The 22,530-nt window shown below is 50.7% G+C and overlaps 1 protein-coding gene across 1 annotated transcript in view; it reads left to right on the top strand.

The window, feature by feature from the left end:
• Positions 1 to 22,530, top strand: part of PIR (pirin) — a 112,777-nt gene that overhangs the window by 20,039 nt on the left and 70,208 nt on the right. Inside the window, exons 3-4 of the mRNA XM_059385630.1 lie at positions 9,440 to 9,523; positions 13,612 to 13,818. Coding sequence (XP_059241613.1) covers positions 9,440 to 9,523; positions 13,612 to 13,818 — 291 coding nt within the window. The remainder of the gene's footprint in view (positions 1 to 9,439; positions 9,524 to 13,611; positions 13,819 to 22,530) is intronic.

Raw genomic sequence — 22,530 nt, forward strand, 5'->3', positions numbered from 1 at the left:
AACCAGTCCACCAATTAAGCTAATAGCGTAGGCCAGTGTGTAATGGGGAGGGGCACCTTCCTTTAGGAGACATTCGTGTGCCATTAGAGGGTCCCGTGAAATATAAAGGAGCGCCTCAAGTTAGAAAGTGTAACTTTCTCCTCGAACTCTTCCCCGGCCATAAGGACATTAAAATTGTGTGTGTGCGCTTGCATGCGCATGTGAAGGCGAGTCTACAGGGGAGCAGAGGACTACTAGTTGGCAAGACCGTCAGAAAACAGCTGAGGAGGAGCAAGAGAGGTCCCGTTGATGAAGTTTCACATTCTGAGGGAGAAGCTAGCATTTCTCACAGAAAGGTCTGGGAGAGTTTCATTTAGTTCAGCCTTAAGGATTAAGTTAGCTACGAGGAGAGGAAACTCTGGTGGAGGAAAAGGTAGAGGGCACGGCGTGGGAATATCCTAGAAATGGTGAGTAAGTAGTTAGACTTAAAAATTCGATGTGCGTAGCGGGGTGCGCCTGGCTTGCTCAGTAGAGCACGTGACTCATAATCTCAGGGTTGTGTGAGTTCAAGCCCCACGTTGGGCCTAGATGGAGCTTACTTTAAAAATAAATAAATAAAACAAAAGCTCTGCGGGATACATTTAAAAAAAATTGGATGTGTAGGATGTAGAGCTGTAGGTTGGGTCTTCACTGGGGAGGGCCTTCCACAGTAGAGTTTGACCTCCAGTTACGAACGATGGGCCAATGTTTTCTATCCCGACACTCCCCAGTTAGTGCTGTTGTTTCTTTTTCTTTTTTTAGATTTTATTTATTTATTTGACAGAGATCACAAGTAGGCAGAGAAGCAGGCAGAGAGAGAGGAGGCAGCAGGCTCCCTGCCAAGCAGAAAGCCCGATGCGGGGCTGGATCCCAGGACCCTGAGATCATGACCTGAGCCAAAGGCAGAGGCTTTAACCCACTGAGGCACCCAGGCACCCCCAACGCTGTCGTTCTAAATTAGTGCCATCTTAAGTCTGAAAGTCAGGACCAGAGACTGTCTGCCTCAGTGGTTCTGAACCAGGGGTGACTTTGCCTCCATGAGGCCAATGTGGGAATTTCTGGAGATGTAGCTGGTTATACCAGTTAGAGGGAAGCTACTGCCATCTAGTGAGGAGAGGCCAGGAATGCCGCCAAACGTCCTGTCGCGCAGAGGCCTGTTCCCGCAGGGGAGAATCCCACCCCCCCCCCCCGGTCCAGGTCACACACGGGAAAGTAGCACTTCACTGAAATAGTCTTCAGAAGTAATCCAAACAAATGCCCAGCGGGCTTCCCCATCTTGCCCGCCCCTACCCTGTTATAGTTACAAACATAAACCATTCAAGTCTGAGAGACTGTTGACACTTTGGAAGAGGGTCATAGCAACGACCGTAAACCAGTCATTAAACATCCTTTTATGTCACCCAATAACGCTTTTGAAGTGAGACTGAAATTAAGTCCAGAGTAAATGAACATAGATCTTTACGTGATGAAAAGCTCCTTGCAGTGGGCGTTGGGGGGCGCAGTTGGCTAAGTGTCCGACTCCTGGTTTCGGCTCAACGTCGTGAGATCGAGCCCCACGTCAGGCTCTGCTCTCAGTGCAGCTCCTGCTCTCAGAGTCTGCTTATAACTCCCTCTCTCTCTGCCCCTCTTCCCTAAAATAAATAAATCTTAAAAATCCTTATAAGTCTTCAACCCTATTAACAAAGCTGCTTCCGAGTTCTCCATCAGTAGACTCTCTTAAAATGAAATGCCCGACCATCTAGGACCAAACCCAAAGGAAATTTGCCATGCACTATGAGCTGCCACATGGCCTCCATATGTTACCTCCAAGCTTCACAACAGTCCTGAAAAGTAGGAATTGTGAGCCACCCCCCGTTTTACAGGAGAGGAAACAGAGGCTCAGAAATGGTGACTATCTCAAAACATTGTCAAGTTAATACCATTAGAAACAAGATTGCGCCTGGGACAGGGATCCCCGGCTGTGAACACCTCAGAGTATCTCTGTTACTTACTGTGGGACCCAGTGCTTTTGTGGTCCAGGGATCCAAATGTCCTGCCTGTAAGTGCAAAGTAATGCTCTTCTCTGAACTTTAGGGAGGGAACGGATGAGGCCGGCTCAACCGCCCGCGTTGTTTAAGGAGTCATTTCGCTTCTTGTGGCCGCAAGACCATTGGTGATCTGGCAATAACAGCGTAGCTAACAAAGCCGTGCTTTAATTGTTTCTGGCCTTTTATTACAACATACAGATTCTTTGCCACCTCTGTACGGTTTTTGCCCGACCCTCCCCGGCTTTTCCCCAGTAGCGAAGTCTCTTGAGGACCAGCTGGGGGGGTTGCCTCCTCCATGAATGGCTCCCCCTTTCCTTCAGATTCTTGCTCTCCTCAGAGTTAGTCTTTTTCTCGGTGTTTCCACAGGGACTAATTGTACATCTTTTTCTTTTTAAAAAGAGTTTATTTTTAAGTAACCTCTGTACTCAACGTGGGGCTTGAACTTAGAGCCTTGAGATCAGGAGTCGCTGCCCTACCCCCACCATACTTCATTTTAGTATCAGATTCTCTTATCTGCATATTTTAGTGTTTCCCCTGCTAGAGTGGTGGCTCCCCGAAGGCCGGGAAGGATGATCCTTGTGCTTCTTTTGGGTGATTTCTGACTTCCTGTTTATGAGTTTGTGATGACATTTCCCCCTGTTTAAGCTGCAAAGACAGGGGGAAAGAAGAGACATTTAGAATTACCCCCCAAAGTTTATTAAAAAAAGGCAAAAGATAAAAATTGACATCCTTCTATCACACCCCCTTATTATAAAATGTTCTTATTGCTTCTTTTTCTTTGTTTTCTTGGAGGGTTTTGTCTTTTATTGTTGTTTTTATTGCTCCTTGAGGTCGAAAACCCGAGAAGTGTGGCCCAGTAATGTCAAGTACAATAAACACACTGGCCAGAAATTTGACAAATTAAATCCTTACAGTGAATTGAATCAGAGAATAAGAATATTCTTATATTCCCATCTAAAAATGTCAGCTGCTTAATTAAATTAAATATTGTAATGAAATCTTAACAAAATATTTAAACAAGAGGGAAATCCCTAAAACCTATCTCGGTAAGCGCCCTGTGAGCCCCAAACCTTCATTCTTTGGGGTCTGCCTTGACAGCTTTTAATGAGAGAGCATGGGGGCAGAAAACCTTCCCTCTGCTCCACGACAGAGCTGGTCCCTTGATGTCCAGATGGCCACCTGCCACCTGCACGCGGTCTTGAAGCAGAGTCCCCATGCCCGGGCTAGAAGACAGGCTTGGCTATCAGCGGCTCAGTTAGGGAGGCCCAGCCCTGTTGGGGGCAGGTCTGATAGAACAAGATCAGCGAGCACACACTGTTGGGATCAGCAGAGGGCGCTCTTCAGCAACAGTCCTTCCAACAACCCACGGTTCTCCCCCTGGCTACAGACACTACACTTTTGCGTGTGGAAAATTCTTGTAATCATAGAAGTTGGTAGAACATTCCCTTGCGGTCCCTTCAGTATAGCACAGGAACCATAACAAAACGGACGCGAACACCTTGACCACAGTTTTAAGAGACGTAGGTGCTCTTAGCCTGATGATTACATGAGGAGCCAGTGGTAGTTTGTCTGAAGAGATTCCCCAAAAGGTTGAATCCTGAGTCGGGTTTGAGGAGAAAGGGCATTCCTGGCTTTGCCCTGGGGTTCTAGAAGCAGCTGGAAGGTTCTGAGGGAGTCCACGATTCAGCTCACCTGAGTAGTTGGATTCAGGAATATGATTGTTCTCGAACCTTGATGTTCCTGTCAGATATTTTACTTCTAGGGAAAGGAAAATGAGTGGATTTGGGAGACATTTGCAAACGGGAGCAATAGAAAAAATATAAAAAGAAAATTGCCTTAATTAAGTTGGTTGTTCTTTTTTCTGTAGTTAGACATTGTTGGGTAGAACTCTTCATGTCCACACCAAGGAAGGATCCTGGGAGCACCTCCTCTCAGGAACCTGTGGCTGCCCATCTCTCCATCTGCTTCTTCCCCTCACCCAGGACTCATAGGCCTGTTTTCAGCTTTGTCTACAACAGCACAAGGACCCTTTCTTTGCCAGAGGTGGCCAGTTCGCCTACAGGCCTTGCAGTTGGCCATCCTGGCTGGTGTTCTCTCTCTCTCTCTCTCTCTCTCTCGTCTCTAAGAGAGAGTGAACCTGGGAGAGGGGCAGAGGCAGAAGGAGAGAGACAATCTCAAGCCGGCTCCACACCCAGCATGGAGCCTGACTCGGGGTTCGATCTCAGGACCCTGAGGTCATGACCCGAGCTAAAATCAGAAGTCGGATGCTTAACCGACTGAACCACCCAGGCACCCCAGTCCTGGCTGTTTTAGCAACTCCCATCAGATCTCACAACACATGTGCTGCCACCAAGATGGCGAGGCAGCATGGGAGGGAGAACTGGTTTTATTTTCAAAGACCAAATGTTAATTTAAGTCCTTGCCCTGCTGTTATGAATGGCGTGACCTTAAGCACCCTAAGCTGCTCTGTTTTCATCAATGACGTGTTCATTCGGTAGCTCTTTTTTTTTTTTTTTTAAAGATTTTACTTTTTTATTGGACAGAGAGAGAGAGATCACAAGTAGGCCGAGAGGCAGGCAGAGAGAGTGGGGGAAGCAGGCTCCCCGCCAAGCAGAGAGCCCGATGTGGGGCTCGATCCCAGGACCCTGAGATCATGACCTGAGTCAAAGGCAGAGGCTTTAACCCACTGAGCCACCTAGGCGCCCCCATTCGGTAGATCTTTAATGCCGTGCTGGGTTGGAACCTTCGGGAAGGTTACGTTTTCTTGTGGAAGACAGTGAATAACCAAATAATTACATGGCAAAAATAAAATAAAATAAAATAATTACATGGCATAGTGTCCCTTTGGGAAGAATCGAGGAAGAAGAAACAAGTCAGGGTAGGAGGCTAAAGGATAGATGGACCATGTGACAGATCGGCTGGGGGCATCCTCTCTTGGGCCCTGACATTTGATCGGAGCCTGAATGGAGTGAAGAGGCGAGCTGTGAGAACATCAGCAGAAATAGTTTCCAGGAAGCATGAGGGAAGACCCACGGATGGGATCTCTGGCAGCAGAAGTGTGGCACGTGTGCCCGTTCTAGAACTTACTGAACCCTTAGGTGCCAGGCGCTTTGTCAACGTTACGCATTTAGTACTCACACGCTTGCTGAGTTCCTCTCCTAGGCCCCGGCTGTACCCAAAGAAACCGAGCCTCCACGACGTTAAAGGACATGGCTCCACATCTCACACCTGGTCAATGGCAAGCCTTAGCTTCCAGCCCCGGCCCCAGAGCCCGAGTGGTTCCCCAGGGCCGGGGCCCACCAGCAGGGGGCAGTGCTGAGGCAGTCCCTGCAGCATTGGCCGCCCCTCCTCCCCCCCCCCCCCCCCAGGGCAGGGTTGGAGCAGGAAATGGCAAGGGAGGACCCAGTAGCGCTTTTTTATAAAAAATTCTTGGCTGAATACCTAAACGGTGTTGGTTATGTTTTCTTTTTAAAACAGCCTTTTGGCCCTTGTGAAGGTTTCTGTGGGGCCGGGATTGGGTGAGCTTAGTGGGGTGGTACTCCAGCAGTCTCCGTGATTGCCCAAGTAATTAAAATATTTTTGTAAAATAACGTGGGTCCTTACTTGTATGGATTCGAACATTTTGTTTCCATACTTGAAGAGCTGCTAGCCGCTTCTATTATGCGATATGTTCCTTGCTGGCCTCTCTGAACAGCCATAGCCTCAAGCCATGGTTTGTGTTTTGTTTTTCTCTTTTTCCTACTCAGCTACCGATAGAAAAAAAAAAAAAAACACACCATTTGAGGCCCATGGAAATTAAAAGTAAACACGGTCTTATCTATAATATAAATGCTTTGCTTTCAAGAAAGAGTTTTGCACCTAGAAACATTGAATGAGATCATCAGACTCAGCCTTCTAAATACCAGCCAGAAGGAAACAACAAACTTTACTCTCTCTTGTACTGTAATTCTTCAGAATTAATTAAGAGCTCTTAAATGTCACATGGCAAGTGCCACTTTTCTTTCGTTCCTGTTTTGGTGTTGGGTCTCTGTCCTCCCAAATATACAAACGCGCCGAGAAGCAGGAACTGACAAGGAAGCAGAAATGTTTCATTAAGATCCATGGAAAGTTCAGGACTAAGAAGGAGGAAGTGGATTGATGGAGGACCAGGGTGCATGGCAGGTCCTTTAAGAAAACACCTGTTTCAGATTACAGATTTCTTAATGAGACACACGCAACTCTTGAGTTTAAACATAACACTCCCATTTCCATCAACCACCCACGGCCATTCTCCAGGTGTTTGCGATTATGGAATGTCCTGAAAAATCATCTGGGTTGTGTCAGCTCTCAGAATCCTGCCTGAGTTAAAAAAAAAAAAAAATCCTCCGCAGGCATTAATTTATACTGAAGGTCTCAGTGTAGCATTTACAGCACTTACGCAAAATAAATAAATAAAATAAAAGACAACCATAAATACGGGGGTCATTGGTTTCTAATTTTTTTTCCCTCCTAATGGCTCAAAGTCGTTTTTAAGTAGTAAAAGGCAGGCATTATGAACTCTGTAAAGCTTCATTGACCAGATTTCTCTAAAATAAATGGTGTTTACTTTTGTATTACCAGAGAAAAGAGGACATCCACACTGAAAAAGTAGAGAACACGTGGAGATAAGCGTCTTCTGTGTTTTAGAAACAGCGTTGACATTTCTTTCTAAAATAAAACTTGTAACACAGGCGTGCGCAAAACCTCTTGGTGTCTGCGTAAGTTTTCATCTTTAGATAAGTCATGCTCACCGCAATTTACTTTTTAAAGTTGCCTGCCATATTTTTAGATGATTAACAACTTGAAAGGCCCTAGTTTGGGATAATTGAAAGGACTTTGGGGATGGAAGGAATAAGATTTGAAAGAGACTCCTTTTGAGAACCCAAAGCTTCAGCCCAAACAGAATGAAAATTGCCTTTATTATGCAGCTATTTTAATTCAAAATGCATGCGTAACAGGAAAAGGAAAGCAATTCTAGACACTGCTCCTTCTAGTTTGACTGGTTTTTGGAGATTTGGAAGCTTTTTATTTGTTCTCTTCAATTTTTAAGCTTTGTACGAGGTCCTAAGTGCTTCATTCCTATTTTGGCTTCCTAGTAATTTTAGGTCTTTTCTTCCTAGCAGCGTTTTAAAGGCAGAGCCAGCTACATTGCCGTCTCACACAGTACTGCGCCATTCTTCCGGTTCTTTGTATTTTCCCTTCTGTCTCATGGCCTTCCTCGCCAGCCCCAGGTCCCCTAAAGAGGGAACGGATGCCAGCATCTCTGCAGAATAAAGCATCTCACTTCTTTTCATTCACCGATTAGCGGTAGCATCTTTATAACTTTGTGAGATAAAGTTGTTTCCGTTGTAAAAAAGTAAACTACTCATTGCAGAAGGCCCAAACTCTCAGGAAAGTGGAAAGAGGTTATAATAAAATGTACCTGCAATTCCCACAATCTGGGGGTGACCACTGTCCACATTTGGGTGTGTTCATCCGGGCATTTCCATGCACACTAATGATGAGCTACAATTTTCTTTAAATGAACCCATTTAAACCCGTCACTGTATGTGACCTCTTTAAATAAAATTGCTGTTCAGTAACCTGCTTTTTTTGATTAAATAGTATCTCATTTATCCTTGTCAGTGAATAGAGATCTACATCTCTTTTTAACAGTTGTGTAATATTCCCTTGTGTGGCTGTACCATAATTAGGTGAGTAGACCCATCATCCAATTGTTCCCATCTTTTTACTACCATAATAAACACTGCAAAGATAGAATTGTGCTGACATTTTGTGTACTTGTCTCCATAGATTTAAATCTCAGAAGCCTGTTTTTAACATTTAAGTCTTTATCCATTTGGAACACTATAGTGGGGGCTTACTCTCTTTACTCCTATGGTCAGTCAGTTGTGTTCTGATACCACTTATCAGAAAAGGCATCCTTGCCCCACTAATCTGGAATTGCTGTTGTCATATGTAAATTCCCCATGCTAATGGGTCTCTTTTCTTCCTGTGCCAGTGTTGCATGGCTGCCATTACTATAGCAAGTTCCATTTTACCATGTATCTGGGCATCCCTTAGCCCAATCAAGGTGACACACGAAAGGCACCATCCCAACCTAGAGACTCCAATTTCCGTAGCCATCTGCCTGTCACCTGCTGGGAGACCATTCTGTACAATGTCATTGTTTGGCAGGATGACATGTGGAGGGTCCTAATGTCAGCCAGCCCTGATTTCTATGGTCTTAAGTGTTCTGTATAAGTCTTTGGTTTCCGGATCTGGCATCCAATAAAGTTGGCTCCGGAAGAAGACAGTTTATTATAAGGCTACAGTATAAGAGTGCAACAGCTTGACTGTAGGCAGGTCTTTAACTGACCTTTGTTTGGGGTATGAGGAGGCAGAGTAGATGGTGGCTTATTTTCTCAGCATGAATTCGGAGCCAGTTGAGAAGATGACAGAGTAAGAGAGATGGCAGACGCAAAAAAATACCTTATTTCTGTTAAAGCTGATCTTGGAGAATGTGGCTTCTGTCTGCACGCAGCCGAGCTTCCAAATACTGTGTGTGAGGGAGACTTAGGCCGACTTTATTCAGCTCTCACTGGCTATGCCAGACCATGAAGGCCACTGCCATGGGGGCTGGCCCCGCCCAGAGGGACTTGCTTTCTGTGGGCAGGCTGATTCCCTAAAAACCCCTGGGGAGAACCAGGGGTTTGTCACTTGAAATGTGGCTAGTGCAACAGCAGAGCCGAATTTTTTTTATGTTATTTCACTTTAATTAAGCTTAAATAGCCACACGCAGCTAGTGGCTACTCTGCAGGACAACACAGGATTTGTTGTGTTGTCAACACAACACAATGTGTACGGACCCGGCCTTGGAAAAGCTGACTTTAATTCTAGGGATTCATTTGACGTTTTACCTGCGTTTATGGAGCACCTAAGTGAGTTTGTGTGTCTGGTGTTGGAAAGGCCGTTGCCTTTGGATTTCTCGAATCAGCTTTTAGGGGAAGATGTGGAGACCTGAAATCTGTCGCCCAACACACCTGGCTGACATTGGCCTCAGTAACATGGCCCTGCTGTTTCAGAGGGGGCCACCTCTTCCACCCCGAGCTCTAGGATCCATCATGGTACACTGAGGGGACAAGTGGGGGCTTCTGTCGCCGGGCCATGAGCACTGATATGCTCAGGGCTGCATCTACATGGAAGAAGGGGCGCTTATTTGGAATTCTCTCGGAAACATTGTGTGGGCTAACACGGCGCTCTCACTGGAGGTTCATTCCCTCAGCTTGTGCTACTTAGTCACTCCTGACACTTTCCTCAACACATTTTCTGTGAAAAGTGAGCAATTCTTCATAGCTGCCAAACACGTACTTTTGCTTCTGCTTGTCTTGTCAAAGGTGTCTTACCTCCTGGAGGGCGGCAGCATGGCCCATGAGGACTTCTGTGGACATGTTGGTCAGATGAACCCAGGAGACCTGCAGGTATGGCCGACCACAAGCAATTATTGATGTTTAATAACCTCTGGGCGCGCATGCTTGCTCTTCCCCAGGTCCAGTACACTCATGCTTTCCTCCCTCTCTGCCGTCAATTTTTGATCTCTTCCTTCCTGTGGATCCTCCCACTCAGGCTAGAAACCTACACAGGTTTGCTTGGATTCTCTCAAGATTTCCATGACCCCTTCAATCACTTTTTAGTTCCCAACTGGTCTTTCTCTTAAATTCCTCAAATGCATAGTCAAGGATGGTTGACTTAACTTCCTCAGCTTCCAATTCATCCTTCACTCACAGATATCGGGGTTGGCCTCTCTCAGCATCCGCCAAACCTCTACAGAGGCCGACCAGGCAGTGCTCACTCATGATGTCGTCACTGCCAAATTCAGTGTACCAGTGTCCATTCTCCTCTTTTAGACCTTCCTGCTGCTTTTGCCACAACTTAGTTGTTTTTTTTTTTTTTAAGGTTTTATTTATTTATTTGACAGAGGGACATAGCGAGAGAGGGAATACGAGCAGGGGGTGTGGAAGAGGGAGAAGCGGGCTTCATGCCGAGCAGGGAGCCTGACACAGGGCTCGATACCAGACCCCGGGATCATGAGCTGAGCCAACAGTGAAGCCTTCTCAGCTGTCTTGCACCTTGTTTGCAGGGGGAAGTGTTGTCACTTAAGACAGTGACTCAAATCTTGCCACCATCCTCGGCTTGCCTGAGATATGTTAGACTTAGAATCCACAGAAATTCTTAGGCATTCCTTGATGAATTCGTAAGTCTGAACTCCGTGTCAAGAAATTTCTGGGATTATTTACATAGTATGTGGAATTTTAACTGCAAATATTTGAATTGTATTTCAATGAACATGAAGTTGAAAGCATTTATATATGAATAATCGCTCTAAAGTAAGTCTTCTTTTTGCCTCATCTTTAAAATTGAGAGAATGAGGGCGGGTGGGTGACGCAGTCGTGAAGCTCCTGTCTTTGCTCAGGTCATGGTCGCAGGGTCCTGGGATCGGGCAAATCTGTCTCCTTGCTCAGCTGGGAGTCTTCTCGCTCGTCCGCCTCACCCCATTATGAACGCTCTCTCTCTCGCTCAAATAAATAAATAAAACCTTGAAAAAATAAAATAAGAGAACGGGGATTTAAAGATGTCAAGGAACGCTGTGCGGGGCCTCAGAGGCGGTCAATAGCAAGATCGAAAAGAGAAATCTGTCCCCTTCCAAATCCGATGGGTGGGCTGACATAGTAAGAACGTTCCTGCCAAATTAGGTTATACCTAGAAAAGGATAAACAAGGTATGAAAAGCAGATTGAAAACATGGACAGATAAATTGTGAACAAAAGAGGAAAATGAATAGGATGCCAAGTCCTTGAGGACCCCAACAGCTGCCCTCAGAGGGAAGCGTGGTGGAGGGAATGCTGAGATCTCCATGTGTTGTTGGAGCAGGACATAGATCAGTATCTCCTGTCATCCGTGGATGGCATGTATTTTAGGCTGCGTGGATCCTGTGGTCCCAGATGTGGTCAGAACTGCGTCCTGCCTTCACAGCGCGAGCCAACAGACAGCGTGTCACTGAATGGGCATGTCTCTGGGTCAGTAGATGTTATGTACAGAATCAAGCGGCGGGCTAGATTTGGCCCCTGGGCTGTCGTTTGCAGACCCCTGTACTAGAAGGTGTCATCGGTCTGGTCAAATAGAAGATGGAAGTCTATTCAGTTTAGTGCCAGAAAACTCTCCGCTCTGTGCTGGCCTTGCAGATCTGGGAACAGATATTGCCTGTTCTGGTCTCAGAGTCTTTTCACCTGCTGTTCCCTCTGGATGGACTCCCGTTCCTCTCGCCCTTCCCCGGGTCACTTCGTATTCCCTGTCTGGGTCCCAGCCTGAAGGTTCTCAGCCCTCGGGTCAGCTGGCTGGAAGAGGCGGGCCATTTCATGGGCTCTCACAGATGCCCGTGGTGCCCCCTCACTCACCCCAGTGCCAAGTACAATCCGATGCCAATAGATTATGTGTCTAATTCTCTAAGGATTTCCCTCTGCTAGAGGGCCTTGAGGAAGAAGCTCTTGGTGGCCTGCACCTTGGCCCTGTGCCCACGCCGGGTCTAGGTGGCAGCAGTCCCTGTGCGCACGCGGCTGCCATCTCCCGCGCCGCTGCTCTGCCAGTGGCTCTCCCAGCAGCCGGGTGTGCTGGGTACTGGCACCCCCAGAGGAATTCTTGTCAAAGAGGGATGGGAGTTGGTGGTAAAGCCCTTAGCTTCCCCTCTCCTCCGTGCACCCACCTGCAGATTCCCCCCCACCCCGCGAGCCCCGAGGGACCCACAGGTGGCACCTGCTGCTTCCCAACCCCTTTCAGAATTCTCCCTTTCTGTGCTGGCTGTTGCCTTCCTCGCTTGCACTTTCTGCGGCACTTCCGAGATAAATACTTGGCCTTCACTCCTATTCTCGGGATTTCTGTGGCAGAAGCCAAGCTAGGACAGGCGGGAAAGCTGCCTGCTACATTCCATCCCATTATCCCTAGATCCCGGGCTTGGTGTCTGCGGCCGGACCCTGGGCCCCGGTAGCTCTCCATAAAGAAACAAACACATGCTTGAAGACTCTGCACAAGGGCAAGGGCAATTACCGCTTCTCCAGGTAGTGAGGGCTCCATGAGTGGAAGGGAGCAAGCTGAGACGAGTCACCTGTGCACAGTGACTGAAGGCCAGAGAACATACGTGTGTATGTATGGACGGATGCCCATGGCCTTCGTGTGCTGAGAATAAGGGCTTCCATGGGCTCTCAGAGACATCAATCCTAGACTCCGCCTCCTGCAGTTCTAGGTTCCGCCCCCTGCTGGTAAGCTCTGCCCACTTTTTTGCCAGAGCCCGCCCTCCCAGGACTGTGTTCCCCTCCCGGGGCGTGGCCCACAGTTAATGGCAATCCCCTGTGGGGATCCAAAAGCTCCCCTACCTCCACTACCTGAGCTACCTCAGCTACCTTAGCTACCTCCGCTGGACTTAGGGCACAGGTGGCACTGCTTGTTCCCATTGCCTTTCAGCTTTCTCCCTTTCTGAGCTTGTTTTTGCCTTCGTCGCTTGCACTTTCTGCGTCACTTCCCCGATAAATAGTTGGCTTTCACTCCTAGTCTCGGGATTTCCGTGGGAGAAGCAAGCTAGGACAGGCGGGAAGGCTGCCTGTCACGTTCCATCGCTTCATCCCTGGATCCCGGTCTTAGTGTCTGGGGGCGGTCCCCGGGCCCCTGGTACCTCTCCATAAAGAAACAAACACATGCTTGAAGACTCTGCACAAGGGCAAGGGCAATTACCGCTTCTCCAGGTAGTGAGGGCTCCATGAGCAGAAGGGGGCAAGCTGAGAATCGTGACCTGTGCACAGTTATTGGGCGCCAGAGAGCATTTGTGTGTATCTATGGACAGATGCCCTTGGCCTCCAAGTGCTGTGAATATGGGCTACCCCGGGCTCTCAGAGGCAATTATCCTAGACTCTCCCTCCTGCAGTCCTAGGCTCCGCCCTGTACCGCTAGGCTCCGCCTCCTTCTGCCAGAGCCTCCTCTCCCAGGAGTGTGCTCCCTCCTGGGGCGAGTCCCACAGTTAATGGCTAGCCACTGGGAGGTTAGAAATGCTCCCCTACCTCAGCTACCTGGGCTACCTGGCTACCTCGGCTGCATTTGGGGCATCTCTGAAGGTTCATCCCGCGCTGGAGCTCTGTGTCCGAACTGCACTGCTGCTTGGCTTCTCCCCAAGCCCAGTCATGTGCTTCCTCCCTAAGGTGTCCCTCCCGAGAGTGCTCCTGGTCTGGAGCTCAGTCTAAGATTCAGGGACGCCAAAGAGAGGACTAGGGTTCTTCCATCAGTGTGAGAGTCGGGTCTGATGCTTTCAGTTCAAGTGAGGAAGCGTGCGCAGCTTTTAGGGTCCTGGAAATGGTTTCAGCTATTGTCGTTGTCGCTTTAGATGCTCCCCCCGAGGCAGGGGGGGGGGGGGTCCCTGAGAGCAGCCCTTGTGAGGTGCCCCGCTTAGTCCCCGTGACATCATTGCCCCAGTTGCAGAATGTTAGAGGCTGGGTTCCATTGCCTTCTTGTTGGTCTGCTGTGTGCAGTGGATGACCTTGGGCCTTGGCATTCTGCAGGCGGAGAACCCTTGCGCGGAAGAGCAGGCCCAGGGCCTCCAGCTGTGGGTAAATTTGCAAAGCTCAGAGCAAGTGGTGGAGCCTCAGTCCCAGGAGCTGAAGAGTAAAGAAATCCCCAAACCCAGGCAGGATGGTGTGACAGTTGCCGTCATATCTGGAGAAGCACTAGGAGTAAAAGTGAGCCATGCGGTTTCGTGTTTGGGAAAGCCGCCTTGTGCGGTCACGTGAGGCTGGCCCCAGTGGGATCCCCAGGCCTGCAGGGGATCCCAGCTCGTATCCCGCGGGTGGCCTTGCTTTAGAGGTGTCAGAAGTGATGGAACCCAAGGGAACCCAGAATTCCTCTTTTTTTTTTTTTTTTTTTTTTGGTAACATGCAAACCCCATAGAGTTAGGGAAATTTCTAGAAAGCAAGCACATATAAAAATTGTGGTCAAAAAGCAGGCCTTTGAGAGAGCAGCACGCAAACCAACTCTAGTCCCTGATGATTTATTTAAATCATTTATGCCCAGCTGAGGAAGGAAAGCACACTACTACCTCACATAAAGGTTTTTTTTTAATGGAACATTTATTTAACCCACACATGCCATACCCTGTACATTCTTCTCAACTCCCTATTTACCCAAGGAAGGACAATGGAGTCTACAGTTCATGGACACATTTGTGGTAGGAAAAGGGGGTGGCTCCAGTCCCGTGTTCGTGAGCTGTCCGGGAGAACTGCGGGCAGGTTGGCTGATGGTTTGAGGTAAGGGCGAGCTTGGTGGTGAGCCGGGTCGTGTGGTCTCTTAGGTGGCGTTTCCCAGAAGCAGACCCTTTGAGCTGGTAATTCCCGTGTGGGAGATTGTAAAGGAAGCGCCCCTACAGAACAGAAAAGGAAGGGGGGAAGGAAGCCAGCCAGGGTGACCCCTCGGGCGAAGTCCCGAAGAGGACAGGGACTCAGGGACTCGGAAAGGTTCAGTGCGCCTTCAGGTAATCCTGACCCACCCGGGGCAAGGGAGCTGGGCTCTCATGTTCTTACTCGAAGTCTTACCTAACGGCCTTTGAGTTTGGACTGGGGGCACAGAAATGGTTAAAAGAGTTACTCCGTGAGGCAGGGGGTGGGGCACTGGGTGGCTGAGTCGTTAAGCGCCTTTGCTGGGGTCATGATCCCGTGATCCTGGGATCCAGCCCCGTGGGCCCCTGGTAGCTCTCCATAAAGAAACAAATGTTGAAGACTCTGCACAAGAGCAAGGGCAATACCCGCTTCTCCAGGTAGTGAGGACTCCATGAGCGGAAGGGAGCAAGCTGAGACGAGACACCTGTGCACAGTGACTGAAGGCCAGAGAACATCCGTGTGTATCTATGGACGGATGCCCATGGCCTCCAGGTGCTGTGAATATGGGCTACCCCGGGCTCTCAGTGGCATCAATCCTAGACTCCGCCTCTTGCTATTGTAGGCCCCGCCCCTGCTGATATGCTCCAACCCCTCCTGACAGAGCAGCCTCTCCCAGGACTGTGCTCCCCTCATGGGGCGTGGCCCACAGTTAATGGCTAGCCCCTGTGGGGATCAAAGAGCTCCCCTACCTAGCTACCTGGGGTACCTCGGCTACCTCAGCTACCTCGGCTGGACTTGGGGCACAGGTGGCACTGCTTGTTCCCACCGCCTTTCAGCTTTCTCCCTTTCTGAGCTGGCTTTTGACTTTGTCGCTTGTGCTTTCTGCAGCACTTCCCCGCTAAATATTTGGCCTTCACTCCTAGTCTCGGGATTTCCGTGGCAGAAGCCAAGCTAGGGCAGGCGGGAAAGCTGCCTGCACGTCCCATCGCTCCATCCCTGGATCCCGGCCTTGGTGTCTGCGGCCCGGCCCTGGGCCCCGGTAGCTCTCCATAAAGAAACAAACACATGCTTGAAGACTCTGCACAAGAGCAAGGGCAATTCCCGCTTCTCCACGTAGTGAGGGCTCCATGAGTGGAAGGGAGCAAGCTGAGACGAGTCACCTGTGCACAGTGACTGAAGGCCAGAGAACATCCGTGTGTACCTATGGACGGATGCCCATGGCCTTCAGGTGCTGTGAATAAGGACTTCCATGGGCTCTCAGTGGCTTCTATCCTAGACTCCAACTCTTGCTGTTCTAGGCTCCGCCCCCTGCCGATAAGCTCCGCCCCTTCCTGCAAAAGCTCGCCCTCTCAGGACTGTGCTCCCCCCCTGGGGCGTGGCCCACAGTTAAGGACTAGCACTTGTGGTGATCCAAAAGCTCCCCTACCTCCGCTACCTCGGCTGGACTTGGGGCACAGGTGGCACCTGCTTGTTCCCACCCCCTTTCAGAACTTGCTTTCTGAGCTTGCTTTTGCCTTTGTCGCTTGTGCTTTCTGTGGCACCTCCTCGGTAAATATTTGGCCTTCACTCCTAGTCCCGGGATTTCCGTGGCAGAAGCCAAGCTAGGACAGGCGGGAAAGCTGCCTGCCACGTTCCATCGCTCCATCCCTGGATCCTGGCCTTGGTGTCTGCGGCCGGGCCCTGGGCTCCTGGTAGCTCTCCTTGAAACAAACAAATGCTTGAAGACTGCACAGCAGCAAGGGCAATTCCCGGTTCTCCAGGTAGTGAGGGCTCCATGAGTGGAAGGGAGCAAGCTGAGACGAGTCACCTGTGCACAGTGACTTGATGCCATTGAGCATCCGTGTGTATCTATGGACGGATGCTCATGGCCTCCAGGTGCTGTGAATATGGAGTACCACAGGCTCTCAGAGGCAACAATCCTAGACTCCGCCTTCTGCCTTCCTATGCTCTGCCCCTGCAGATAAGCTCCGCCCCCTCCTGCCAGAGTCTCCTCTCCCAGGACTGTGCTCACCCCCGGGGCGTGTCCCACAGTTGATGGCTAGCCCCTGTGGGGATCAAAAAGCTCCCCTACCTCCCCTACCTGGGCTACCTTGGCTACCCTGGCTACCTCGGCTAGACTTGGGGTACAGGTGGCACCTGCTTGTTCCCACCGCCTTTCAGCTTTCTCCCTTTCTGAGCTTGCTTTTGCCTTCGTCGCTTGCGCTTTCTGCGGCACTTCGCGGATAAATACTTGGCCTTCACTCCTAGTCCCGGGATTTCCGTGGCAGAAGCCAAGCTAGGACAGGCGGGAAAGCTGCCTGCCATGTTTCATCGCTTAATCCCTGGATCCTGGGCTTAGTGTCTAGGGCCGGTCCCTGGGCCCCTGGTAGCTCTCCTTAAAGAAACAAACACATGCTTGAAGACTCTGCACAACCGCAAGGGCAATTCCCGATTCTCCAGGTAGTGAGGACTCCCAAGAGCGGAAGGGAGCAAGCTGAGTCACCTGTGCACAGTGACTGGCCGCCATTGAGCATCTGTGTGTATCTATGGACTGATGCCCATGGCTTCCAGGTGCTGTGAATAAGGACCACCACTGGCTCCAGAGGCTTCAATCCTAGACTCCGCCTCCTGCCGTCCTAGGCTCCGCCCCGTCTTGCTAGACTCTGCCCCCTCCTGCCAGAGCATCCGCAGCCAGGACTGAGCTCCCTAAGGGGGCGTGGCCCACAGTTAAGGACCAGCCCCTGTAGGGATAGAAATGCTCCCCCACCTCCCCTACCTTGGATACCTGGGCTACCTGGGCTACCTCGGCTGCATTTGGGGCATCTCTGAAGGTTCATCCCGCGCTGGAGCTCTGTGTCCGAACTGCATTGCTGCTTGGCTCTCCCCAAGCCCAGTCATGTGCTTCTTCCCTAATGTGTACCTCCCGAGAGTGCTCCCCTCTGGGAGCTCAGTCAAAGATTCCGGGACGCCAAAGAGAGGATTAGGGTTCTTCCATTTGTGTGATTCATGCCTAATGCTTTGAGTGCACGTGAGGAAGAGTGCGCAGCATTCAGGATCCTGGAAATGGCTTCAGCTATTGTCTTTGTTGCTTTGGTTGCTCCCCACGAGGCTGGGGGGTCCCTGAGAGCAGCCCTAGTGCGGTGCCCCACTTAGTCCCCGTGATATCATTGCCCTACCCGCAGAATGTTAGAGGCTGGGTTCCATTGTCTTCTTATTGGTCTGCTGTTTGCAGTGGATGACCTTGGGCCGTGGCATTCTGCAGTCCAAGATGCCTTGCTCCGAAGAGCCCGCCCCCGGCCTCCAGGTGTGAGTAAATTTGTGAAGCTCAGAGAAGGTGATGGAGCCACTGTACCAGGAGTTGAAGAGTAAAGAAATCCCCAAACCCAGGCAGGATGGTGTGACGATTGCCGTCCTTTCTAGAGAATCCCTGGGAGTAAAGGTGAGTCGCTTGGTTCGGTGTTTGGGAAAGCCGCCGTGTGCGGTCACATGAAGCTGGCCCTAGTGGGGTCCCCGGGCCTGCCAGTGGATCCCACCTTGTATCCCATGGGTGGCCTTGCTTTAGGGGTAGTAGAAGTAGTGCAACCCAGGGAAACCCAGAATTCTTCTTTTTTTTTTTTTTTTTTTTGCAACATGCAAACCCCATACTGTTAGGGAAATTTCTAGAAAGCAAGCTCATATAAAAAAATGTGGTCAAAAAGCAGGCCTTTGAGAGACCAACACCCAAACCAACTCCAGTCCCTGAAGATTTATTTACATCATTTATGCCCAGATGAGGAAAGAAAGCACACAACTACCCCATAGAAAGGTTATTTTTTTAATGGAACATTTATTTAACCCACACATGCCATACCCTGTACATTCTTCTCAACTCCCACTTTATAATATTTAGGATTTGGGTCCCACCTATTTACCCAAGGAAGGACAATGGAGTCTACAGTTCATGGACACATTTGTGGTAGGATAAGGGGGTGGCTCCAGTCCCGTGTTCGAGAGCTGTCCGGGAGAACTGCGGGCAGGTTGGCGATGGTTCGAGGTAACGCAAGCTGGGTGGTGAGCCGGGTCGTGTGGTCTCTTTGGTGGCATTTCCCAGAGGCAGACCCTTTGAGCTGGGAATTCCTGTGTGGGTGACTGAAAAGGAAGCGCCCCTACAGAACAGCAAAAGGAAGTAGGGAAGGAAGCCTGGCAGGGTGTCCCCTCGGGCGAAGTCCCAAAGAGGTAGGGACTCAGGGACTCGGAAAGGTTCAGTGCGCCTTCAGGTAATCCTGATCCATTCGGGGAAAGGGATCTGGGCTCTCCTGTTCCTACTCGAAGTCTTACCTAACGGCCATTGAGTTTGGACTGGGGGCACAGAAATGCTTAAAACAGTTACTCTGTGGGGCCGGGGGTTGCCTGGGTGGCTCAGTCGTTAGGTGCCTTCGGCTTGGGTCTTGATCCCACGGTCCTGGAATGGAGCCACCATCAGGCTCCCTTCTCAGCGGGAAGCCTGCTTCTCCCTCTCCAGCTCCCCCAGCTTGTGTTCCTTCTCTTGCTTTGTCTTTGTCATATTAATAAATACAGTCTTAAATAATAATTTTAAAAAAAGGACATTCAAAGGACATCCCAGAACGTACGCACAGGTAGGCAGCTGAATTCAGACAGATGCCTAGTGACTCATTCTCTTTCCTGGGCTACTTTTTATTCTGGGTTTTTAGGGTTCCGGGGTCCTAGGGACTTCCCTTCAGGGGATACGAGATTCATGGTGGCCATCAAGAGATTTTGCCCTCATCACGCCAACCAAAGCACAAGGCTTTGGCCAGGCACGTATATTGAAATGGCCCTTAAGATTTCATTTAGAGGGCGCCTGGGTGGCTCAGTGATTAAGCATCTGCCTTTGGATCAGGTCATGATCCCAGGGTCCTGGGATTGAGTGCAGAATCGGGCTCCCTGCTCAGCAGGGAGTCATCTCCCCCCCCCCCCCCTTGAAGGATCTCTCTCTCTCAAACAAATGAATAAAACCTTAAAAGAATAAGAGAACAGGGATTTAAAGATGTCAAGAAAGCTGTGCAGGGCCTCAGAGGTGGTCAATAGCAAGTACGAAAAGAGAAATCTCTCCCCTTCCAAATCCGATGGGTGGGCTGACATAGTAAGAATGTTCCTGCCAAATTAGGTTATACCTAGAAAAGGATAAGCAAGGTATAAAAAGTAGATTGAAAACATGGACAGATAAATTGTGAACAAAAGAGGAAAATGAATAGGATGCCAAGTCCTTGAGAACCCCAACAGCTGCCCTCAGAGGGAAGCGCGGTGGAGGGAATGCTGAGATCTTCATGTGTTGTTGGAGCAGGACATAGATCAGTGAGTATCTCCTGTCATCCGTGGATGGCATGTATTTTAGGCTGCGTGGATCCCGTGGTCCCAGATGTGGTCAGCACTGCGTCCTGCCTTCACAGCGCGAGCCGACAGACAGCATGTCACTGAATGGGCATGTCTCTGGGTCAGTAGATGTTATGTACAGAATCAAGCGGCGGGCTAGATTTGGCCCCTGGGCTGTCGTATGCAGACCCCTGTACTAGAAGGTGTCATCGGTCTGGTCAAATAGAAGATGGAAGTCTATTCAGATTTAGTGCCAGAAAACTCTCTGCTCTGTGCTGGGCTTGCAGATCTGGGAACAGATATTGCCTGTTCTGGTCTGAGTCTTTTTACGTGCTGTTCCCCCTGGATGGACTCCCGTTCCTCTCGCCCTTCCCCGGGTCACTTCGTATTCCCTGTCTGGGTCCGAGCCTGAAGGTTCTCGGCCCTCGGGTCAGCTGGCTGGAAGAGGCGGGCCATATCATGGGCTCTCACAGATGCCCGTGGTGCCCCCTCACTCACCCCAGTGCCAAGTACAATCCGATGCCATAGATTATGTGTCTAATTGTCTAAGGATTTCCCTCCGCTAGAGGGCCTTGAGGAAGAAGCTCTTGGTGGCCTGCACCTTGGCCCTGTGCCCCACGCCCGGGTCCAGGTGGCAGCAGTCCCCGCGTGCACGCGGCTGCCATCTCCCGCGCCGCTGCTCTGCCAGTGGCTCTCCCTGCAGCCGGGTGTGCTGGGCACTGGACACCCCCAGAGGAATTCTTGTCAAAGAGGGATGGGAGTTGGTGGTAAAGCCGTTAGCTTCCCCTCTCCTCCGTGCACCCACCTGCAGATTGCCCCCCACTCCGCGAGCCCCGAGTGACCCAGGATGGCACCTGCTGCTTCCCACCCCCTTTCAGAATTCTCCCTTTCTGAGCTGCCTGTTGCCTTCTTCGCTTGCGCTTTCTGAGGCACTTCACTCCTAGTCTCGGGATTTCTGTGGCAGAACCCAAGTTAGGACAGGGGGGAAAGCTGCCTTCCACGTTTCATCACTTCATTCCTGGACCCGGGCTTGGTGTCTGGGGTGGGCCCCTTGGCCCCTGGTAGCTCTCCATAAAGAAACAAACAAATGCTTGAAGACTCTGCACGAGGGCAAGGGCTATTCCTGCTTCTCCAGGTAGTGAGGGCTCCATGAGCGGAAGGGAGCAAGCTGAGAATCCTCACCTGTGCACAGTGAGTGGATGCCTAGGGTTTTCCGTGTGTATCTATGGACGGATGCCCATGGCCTCCAGGTGCTGTGAATAAGGGCTACCAGGGAGCTCTCAGAGGCATCAATCATAGACTCCGCCTCCTGCCGTCCTAGGCTCCGCCCTGTCCTGCTAGGCTCCCCATCCTGCTGCCAGAGCCCCCTCTCCCAGGACTGTGCTCCCCCCGCTAGGGCGTAGCCCACAGTTAATGGCTAGCCCCTGTGGGGATTGAAAAGCTCCCCACCTCCGCTACCTGGGGCACCTCGGCTACCTCAGCTACCTCGGCTGGACTTGGGGCACTGGTGGCACCTGCTTGTTCCCACCGCCTTTCAGCTTTCTCCCTTTCTGAGCTGGCTTTTGCTTTGGTCACTTGCGCTTTCTGCGGCACTTCCCCGCTAAATAGTTGGCCTTCACTCCTAGTCTCGGGATTTCCGTGGCAGAAGCCAAGCTAGGGCAGGCGGGAAGGCTGCCTGCACGTCCCATCGCTTCATCCCTGGATCCTGGCCTTAGTGTTTGGGGCTGTCCCCGGGCCCCTGGTAGCTCTCCATAAAGAAACAAACACATGCTTGAAGACTCTGCACAACGGCAAGGGCAATTGCCACTTCTCCGGGTAGTGAGGGCTCCATGAGCAGAAGGGAGCAAGCTGAGACGATTCTCCTGTGCACGGTGACTGGCAGCATAGAGCATCTGTGTGTATCTATGGACAGATGCCCTTGGCCTCCAGGTGCTGTGAATATGGGCTACCCCGGGCTCTCAGAGGCAATTATCCTAGACTCTCCCTCCTGCCGTCCTAGGCTCTGCCCTGTACCGCTAGGCTCCGCCTCCTTCTGCCAGAACAGTCTCTCCCAGGACTGTGCTCCCTCCTGGGGTGTGGCCCTCAGTTAAAGGCTAGCCGCTGTGGTGTTAGAAATGCTCCCCTACTTCGGCAACCTTGGCTACCTCGGCTACCTGGGCTACCTGGGCTACCTCGGCTGCATTTCGGCCATCTCTGAAGGTTCATCCCGTGCTGGAGCTCTGTGTCAGAACTGCCTTGATACTTGTCTTCTCCCCAAGCCCAGTCATGTGCTTCCTCCCTAAGGTGTCCCTTGCGAGAGTGCTCCCGGTCTGGAGCTCAGTCTAAGATTCAGGGACGCCAAAGAGAGGACTAGGGTTCTTCCATTTGTGTGAGAGTTGGGTCTGATGCTTTGAGCTCGTGTGAGGAAGCGTGCGCAGCTTTTAGGGTCCTGGAAATGGCTTCAGTTATTGTCTTTATCGCTTTTGATGCTCCGCATGAGGCTGGGGGGCTTTCCTGAGAGTAGCCCTTGTGAGGTGTCCCGCTTAGTCCCCGTGACATCGTTGCCCCAGGCGCAGAATGTTAGAGGCTGGGTTCCATTGCCTTCTTGTTGGTCTGCTGTGTGCAATGGATAACCTTGGGCCTTGGCATTCTGTAGGCCGAGAACCCTTGCTCCAAAGAGCGGGCCCACGGCCTCCAGCTGTGGGTAAATTTGCAAAGCTCAGAGAAGGTGATGGAGCCTCAGTCCCAGGAGCTGAAGAGTAAATAAAT

Source organism: Mustela nigripes, chromosome X (genome assembly GCF_022355385.1).
Source record: "Mustela nigripes isolate SB6536 chromosome X, MUSNIG.SB6536, whole genome shotgun sequence".
Taxonomy (NCBI): Eukaryota; Metazoa; Chordata; class Mammalia; order Carnivora; family Mustelidae; genus Mustela; species Mustela nigripes.